At 46.9% G+C, this 7,950-nt stretch overlaps 1 protein-coding gene across 1 annotated transcript; it reads right to left on the bottom strand.

Annotated features, from left to right (window-relative positions):
• Positions 1 to 1,285: 1,285 nt before the first annotated feature.
• Positions 1,286 to 5,345, bottom strand: LOC129380527 (uncharacterized). Its single transcript, XM_055061779.2, has 3 exons — positions 5,022 to 5,345; positions 4,121 to 4,214; positions 1,286 to 3,926 (listed from the first exon to the last, which is right to left on the bottom strand). The coding sequence occupies exons 1-3, from the start codon at positions 5,172 to 5,174 to the stop codon at positions 1,513 to 1,515; spliced, it is 2,661 nt and encodes an 886-aa protein (XP_054917754.2). The 5' UTR covers positions 5,175 to 5,345; the 3' UTR covers positions 1,286 to 1,512.
• Between the last annotated feature and the right edge of the window lie 2,605 nt (positions 5,346 to 7,950).

Raw genomic sequence — 7,950 nt, 5'->3', positions numbered from 1 at the left:
CTCAATTTGTGGCCGTACAATAGTTATGTAAGCTTGTTTTCTTAGTGGTGAAGGTGCAGTTCTTAAGTTGCAGCGCAGAAATCCTAATGATCTGGAGGCATTAGCTAAAATGGAGGCTATGTGATTAGTCAATGAAAGATTGTGCGTAAGGAGCACTCCTAAGTACTTATATTCTGTGGTGTGGTCAACTATCTTAGAACCCAAATGATAACAAAAGTGAGAGTTAACAGTTTTTCGAGAAAAGGAAACTAGTTTGCACTTCTTCGTGTTTAGGGACATGAGCCACGTAGCACACCAATCACTGATATGTGCAAGATCATTCTGGAGTGCCGCGTGGTCAGCGCAACAGTTAAAGGGGTGGAGACATCAAAATTTTCGTTCATGCGTTTGTTGATTCAAGCGTTGCATCATGCTTCAGGGAGCACGATACACACAGCGGGATTCATATATATCCGATAAATAATTTAATAATAGCATTACTATACCGAGCGATCTCGGTTTCGGTTTCTGGGCTCCGGGGGATGCTATGACGTCACAGAGGAGGAAACGCAACATGGCTTGGTCACGTGGGCCACGAAAACAGTGACGTAAAAGTATGCTGCGTCGTCTGCTCGCGCATACGCGTGCTCTGCCAGCAGAGGTCAACAACTGGCGATTCGAAGTGTATGTCGCGATTATTATAATTATTGCGAAGAGCGACAACAACGGAAAGAAAATATTGCGGCTTGTGAGAGTCGGTGATTCATTCCGAAGCGCCGTAAGCTTTAGCTTTGAAGTGAACCGGAAAAGGCCTAGCGACGATATCGGCGGCGCTGAACGATCAGAGGCGGTGAAGCTGCCGTCGATGCTAGATAGGGTGCCTCGATGCGCGCGCCCCCGCTTAGGGTGAGGACATCTGCGTCGTCTGCTACGGCGGCCGCCATTCTCGTTCCCACTGCATGCTCGTTCTCGCGGAGAACGGACTCCTCCGCTTTCCGGCTCCCTATCTCACGCTCGGCAGCGACTGGGGCTAACCCCCTTTCTCCCGCGCTGTTATGCGGAGGGCGTTAAAAGGCTGAATGGGCATTTTTCTTCGTGAACGGAGGCGCGGTAAACAGGATTGCATGGGAAACCTCACTGATGTCCCAATGCAAGTGAGTGAATTTGATCGGTAAGAAAATTCAGCCGACGCGGTCAATGCAACAACGTCTTGGTTCTGCACGCTTTGAAGAAACAGCATCAGCAACGGTAATAAAATATAAAGTCCCCTTTTCGTCTGGTAACAGCCAGATGAATACAAAAGCTGTTACCCAAGCAAACATGAAATCATTTATTCAGTGCTTATGAAAACACACAAAGTTAGAGATTTGTGTTTAATGGGAACGTGAACACTGAACATTATTGCACTTTTTAAAAGTCGACATTTATGTTAAATAGACCGTAATTGATAAAATAGTTGTGATCACTATATATATAGATGCAGACTTCAGACTTTGAAGGAAAAGGCTCGCAGAACTGCAGATTCCAGCTTGCTTACGCAAGGCTGACCCCTGCACAAGTCTTGCTTCCGTGGCCACTAGGATGAGTGCTCGGAATTTGTCGGAGATGAATTCGGAGCCTCACTCTGGCATATGCAGCAGTCAGCATTTTGCTTATTCGTTCTTTGTGAGCCATGCATGTGTTCACTGAGGGTTTGTCTATGCCTTCGAGATAGGCTATCAGAGAACGAAGTGGCGACTTCATGGTGAAAAATTTGCCTGTGCACCATGAGTTGACAGCGGTGAAATGTTCCTCGTAGTTTTTTAAAGTTTTCATGACATCAGCGCTTGGATATACGAGGTTTTGCCCATCCCTGACGTATTCCTTGAGTGCAGTCAGGGAAGCATACTGATCGTCAGGCTTGCCAAGGAGAGCAGCCTTGCACTGCGGACAAGTTATAGATTTCAAAATTCCTTTCAAAATAAAACCGCCAAGGTAAAACAAGATGCGGCACTCGGTTGACGTGAGCTCTTCAATGAACAGAATTTCCGTGTCGTTGATTTCATCGACTTCGCTTTCTGCACATTCCTTCTTGCTATGTGCAAGCAGATCGACAAGGTATTCGCGGTCGTCAAGTTCGTAGCTTGTTGATCTCGGAGTGTGAAGAAAGTGGCTGACGCTGACGAGTCGGAGTGCACACTTCAAGTCATACGCAGTGGGCACTGGCTTCATGAGCCGCACCACAGAAAAAAGGTTTTCTAGGCAGTCTTGCAACAGCCTGCTCGTGAGGAGGAATTCATACCCTTCACTGCCAAGAAGCACTTCTTGAAGGCGAAGGACAGCCGTTGTCGCAATTAGGACCCCTGCTTGCGATGGCTTCCACTGAGATCCAGTGCCCATTTTCAGTTCTCTGATGGTGTCTGTTGCCGTGCGTAGTGTGTCCAAGGCGGCATGATATTTAGTAATGTTCCTGCGGCTTAGCGCCATGGTGGGATGACGCGATGACATGAGGGCATACCACCTAGAAACGAGGTCCATAAACCACGCTGTTGTTTCGGCCTCTGGCTCAATCACTCCTTCTTTTATTAGGAACCGAATAGCTGGTGGGGCTTCACGGAAGAGCTGGACAGCGACTCCTACTTTCATTTTGGTGAAGTGCCCACAACTAATGTGGGTTTCTGACAAATTTGGTGCTACCTTAAGTTCGTTGGCTGCGTCATAATCCAAGACGGCCTGTACATGCTCCAATTTCACCTTCGAGGCCGTCAGTCCGTTCCTGCTTACTGTAGTATCACTGAGTGTGAAAACTTTTGAGCTTAGAAGCTGTCCTTTCAGGTTCTTAAGGACATGTGCCGGGTCCGAGATGAAAAAAAGTTCCTTCCCTTTTAAGGTTGGGTGAGGTATTGAGCACGAAGTTGTCGAATGGCGGTGGCTCGAAAAGCCAAATTCTCTCCACATAGCGCGGTTTGCTGCACCCATGTCACATGTGATAACACGGACTCTTAGAGAAATCTGGCTGCATATCTGCACTATTTCCAGGACATATGCCTTGAGTACAGAGCCGTCCACGTGCCTACCAGTGAATTCATAGGCTATCACTTGCTTCCATCTCTGGTTTACCCCACCTAGCATAAACACCAAAGCATGATTGGCTGGCTCTTCAGGCTTTGAGGGCAACGTCGTTCCTCCCAGAAGCACGTCTTCGCCACGGTCGAGTTCAAATCCGGGTGCTATCTCCATTTCATCTAAAAAGAGAACGCAGTCTTTCTCCACGTCCTCCATTCCCTCTGCTTTCGACCTCATGACGTCGATCACTTCATGCAGGATACCTGGCAGAAACTTCAGGCCCTGAATTCTTCTTGCTAACGTTCTGCTGGATGGAAGAGGGTAGCCAATCTTTCTGAGTGTTTCATACCCGGTGGTTCCACAAGCAAATTTAATTTTTAGACCTTGCTTTACTGTTTGCGCTGACCACGAATTACCATGATTGTTGTTCCGAGAAAGAGCACGAATTTGGTCTTCATTTAAAAACTTCGTATTTCGTGAGAAATTAGTTGCCTCTTTCTGCAGCTTGCGTACCTGCATCTGTAGTTTTTTGACAGTGTTCTTAGATTCGTTATGATGTTGTCTAAGCTTATTATTGGCTGCTGTGAGATCTGCAATCTTCTTCCTAAGCTCAGCTGCCTCAGAATCGAGGGGTTGGGTCGCAGTAACTATTGCAGTTTCTTGAAGCCGTGCATCCCTGGGGGTCGAAGTAAGTTGCCCATTAGCATTGTTGGTTTCCGTAGCCGCCAATCTCTCATTTATCTCCCCGTCTGACGAAGAATCAGCGGGAGAAAATTCCTGCGTAGTTGAGGGAAGAACGTTTCTCACTTCTCGTGAAGAATTGTGTGCGGCTGCGTCGTCACTGAATAATGCAGGCACGTGTGCATTTCGTTCCCTTGGTGGCCTTCGCTCTTTAGGAAGTTCTGGAAACAGATAAATAAGAAAAAATGCCCATTACATATATTTAAGATTGTGTTAACTAAAAGCAGAATAGAAGGCGCGCCAGAAAATTTAATATGTATGCGCATGAATCGTTTCCTCACATAACTTTTTCAAATGTAGATAATGAGCCGATAAGCAACGTGGTAACAAATACCAGGGTCAGGAGGCATCTCACCTTTGAATGGGAACACCGTTGGTACAGCATTAGGCTTGAGCTTCTTCCACCCATCCGCGCGGTTCTGTTCGAAGCTGCTGGCTTCGAAATGAGCCTTCAGATGAATTTGATATTGAAATTAGCGGCGCATTTCCGGCTCGATAATGAAAACAATGAAGGCAGCACGCAAGAGAACACAGTAGTCCAAATATCAGTCGAATTACTCGAATGAGAGCCTCAATCTGCACATAACATATCCTGTCTATCTCATTCACTGACTTAATCCGCCATCGCAGAACGAAGCGTCGGGTTAACAGGCCAAAGAACAAATTAGTCGAAATATCAGGCGAATTACTCGAATGAGCGCCTCAATCTGCACATAACAACGATCTCTGTTAATCTCATTTACTGACATAATGCGGCGTCGTAGGACGAAGCGTCCGGTTAATAGGCAGCGGAAGCTACCCAACGCCGCACACATGTCAAAAACAACTTCAGAAATCGTGAGTGAATTAATCAAAATTGGTTCCTGGACCATCCATTTGCACAGTAATTGCCACAGCTTATGTGCCCTTGCTTGTCCTCATGCTCTGTGCCTTGATGCAATGTTTGGGCCCAGACCGCAATTCGCTGGCAAGCGCCTAGTAAAGGCAATTACCTTTGAATGAAAAGAAGCGGCGAAAGCACGCGTGGTACGTATTCCCCAGCGGACACGTGTCGTGCAATTTCGGATGCGAACAAGCAAGCGGCAGACAATGGCCTGTACCGCGCTGTAGTGAAACTCATTTACTTTGTTTTAGTGTTTCACGCAGCTTTTTTAAGCCGAGCAAGAAGAATATTGAACGACACTTAGCTGCCCAAACGCAACAAAATACAAATAAATCGCAACAAAAACAGCACTGAACCAACATGTGGCACTTACGCTGCAGACACACGAGGAGTTCGTCGGTTGCCACTTGTCACGCTTGACTCGCACCAGCCACAGAAGCCGCCTTTTTGGGTCCCTTGGAAAATGGAACATCCTCCAACCATTTCTCGAATGGTTGGAGCACTGAGGAACACAACATCCAGGCATTCTACGCCGATGAAAGCCGCGCGAACGCAGCAGCGTTTCGAGGACGCCCGCACAGCAGCGCGGCGAAGTCGACGCGGGCAACGCAATGGCGGAGGGAGCGCGCGAAAACAGGTTTAGGCGGCGCCGGCTGGTTCAAAGGGTGACCTCACCCTAAGCGGGGGCGCGCGCATCGAGGCACCCTAATGCTAGAGTGACCACTCCTCGGTCGCTGATTGGCCGCTTCGCCGTACGGCTGCCGCACAAATGGGTTCCGGGCCCGTCCTCTCTACGGCAAGGAAATCTCGCCGTTCGCGAGCGAAACCGCCGTCGCACGGAGGCCCGCGAACGGCAAACGGCGTGCGGCGAGTTTCCGTGCCGGTAACGTGCACTGGCCCTCACATTGAGAAAGGCCAAGCGAACGAGAGACCGCTCCGAGTTGCCGAACTATGCGACTATGCGAGGAGAGAAGCGGACAACACGAACGCCGCATAGGTCCCTTTCGGAGTCGGCCGGCTAGTGTTACACCAAACGTGTAAAGGCCCGTCCGCACGGCAACTCGCCGCACGCAGTTTGCCGTTCGCGGGACGCCGTGTGGCGTTCGTGTTGTCCACTTCTCTCCTCTTGTGTCCGTGTCTGCACGCCTTACCCCTTCTGCATTAAGAAAGGATTTCTATATGCCTGTAGCTCGGTCATAGTGGAGGCTATGCTCGGTCGCTCAGCTCAGCAGGCTCCGTAATCGGCATTTCATCGCTACTCATCATACGTCACGTTTTTGTGCTAGTGTGCTATGACGTCAATATTTTCGTTCCTCCTCTGTGACGTACTAACTGCCGCGCTAGCGATGGGTCTCGACTACGAGAAGGAGTTTTTAATGACTTTTTGGAGCTGAATTAAAATTATTTTGAAATGTTTGCAGCGTCCAATACCTCGTTCTGGGTGTCCTTGCATACGGAAGCAGCCTACAACATGCTTTTTATAGCCTCAAAATTTGGTGTCCCAACCCCTTTAATCGAACGGTATACAATCCAGTTGTCAGCAAATAATCGTACAGAAGAGGATATATTATTCGGTAAGTCATTAATGTAAATTAAAAAGAGAAGAAGTCCAAGTACATGGCCTTGAGGTGCACCGGAGGTGACGTCAGACAGGGCAGTGAACTGTTCGCGATTAGAAAGAAAAATGCGAATCCATGATAGGGCTAGTGAGTCAAGTTTAATTGCAGAGAGCTTTAATATCAGGCGACTATGGGCTACACGATCGAGTGCTTTCGAGAAGTCCAAAAAGATGCAGTCGATTTGTTTATTATTGTTCATAAAAGTGCAAGTCTGACGTGAACTTAAGTATATAGTTGGGTTTCGCAAGAAAATCCTTTTCGGAAAGTATGCTGTTTCGCGTAAAAAATTATTATATTCAAGAGGAGAATATATATAGGATGCGATAATGTGTTCTAACATTTTGCAGCAAATGCACGTTAGTGATATAGGACGATAATTTTCACTAGAACTCTTGTTACCTTTCTTAAAGACAGGCACTACGTTTGCTATCTTCTAGTCTGTAGGAAGCATACCAGTTGTAAGGGATTGGTTAAATAGGTGTAGCAGGATATTGGTTCTATACTAGTATTGTGTTTTTTAGTATCTTATACCATCCCTTATACCATCTATGCCAGAGGATGAAGACATTTTAAGGTTATCTATAAGATCGACTATGCCTTTTAAAGTGATAGTGATGGGAGCCATGTACTGGAGATCCAAATCGGGTACAAACGGTGTGTTAGAAATATCTTCTCTTGTAAAGGCGGATGTGAAAAATGAGTTGAATGCTGTCGGACATTGACTGTGAGGAATAGGTGAGTTGTTTTTATCCCGCAATGAAATATTACTGCGCTTATTACTAGGGTTTAGTATGTTCCAGAATTTTCTTGGATTGCTTGTAAGAATTCCTGGTCGGTCTTTTGAGAAATGTTTATCCTTGGCGACAAATATAGCTGTGCAGTACCCTTTTAGATAGCTTTTGTATTTATCCCAAGCCAATCTTGTTTGTAAGTGCTTCGCGCTTTCATATAGGCGTTTTTTTCTTGTTTCTCATTCTGTTAAGAGTTTTAGCAAACCATGGGTTGGAATTATCGTTAGTTATAGTAACAAGAGGAATGTGCCTTTCAATCAATGCATACAACTTATCTCTGAATAGAACCCAATTTTTGTTGACAGATCTGCTGTAAAAGGATGGCTCCGATACATCAGTAAAAAAGTTACACCAAGTGTGTGGTGCTACAAATTATACACCAAGCGTGTGGTGTGTCATTCTGCCGTATAGCCACCCCTAGTTGGTGCCGGAATTTCCAATCCTTGACAACGTACAGCAGTTCAGCAGTACTGCTTGGTTGCTCGCAATGCCCATAGAATGCAGATACCATCGTTTCACACAACTCGATCGCTGACCAGCATGAGTGAGAGTGACGAAAGTGGGTGCACGCTTGCGACAAACTCCTTGCTTACACGCCACGCGCAGCTGCCTCCGTCGGAATTCACCCGGCCTGCGCTTGACTACGTCCATACCGCAGCACGTTAGGCTTGGAGTGCGCCCAATGCTTGTCATATAGATATCCATCATGATCTTGAATTGTAGCGCGAAGTGACACAGACAGAGACAATAAGTAGACAGGATGAGAGCCAACGACGAGCGCTAACGACGAGCGAAAGGACGAGAGCTTGTTCTTGCGTTAGCTACACTAAGAAAGCTACGGATATTTTAAAAGTTTATAGGGAATGTGGTGGGAGTCTTGGTCGTCGCAGTT

The sequence above is a fragment of the Dermacentor andersoni genome, chromosome 1, assembly GCF_023375885.2.
Source record: "Dermacentor andersoni chromosome 1, qqDerAnde1_hic_scaffold, whole genome shotgun sequence".
Taxonomy (NCBI): Eukaryota; Metazoa; Arthropoda; class Arachnida; order Ixodida; family Ixodidae; genus Dermacentor; species Dermacentor andersoni.
This window is presented reverse-complemented; position numbering and strand designations above follow the sequence as displayed.

Coding starts and splice junctions, on each gene's coding strand:
- LOC129380527 (XM_055061779.2), bottom strand. CDS start 5,174: ATGCCTGGATGTTGTGTTCCTCAGTGCTCCAACCATTCGAGAAATGGT. Junction 4,215..5,021: donor ACTCCTCGTGTGTCTGCAGC/GTAAGTGCCACA, acceptor ATTCATCTGAAG/GCTCATTTCGAAGCCAGCAG. Junction 3,927..4,120: donor AACGGTGTTCCCATTCAAAG/GTGAGATGCCTC, acceptor ATCTGTTTCCAG/AACTTCCTAAAGAGCGAAGG.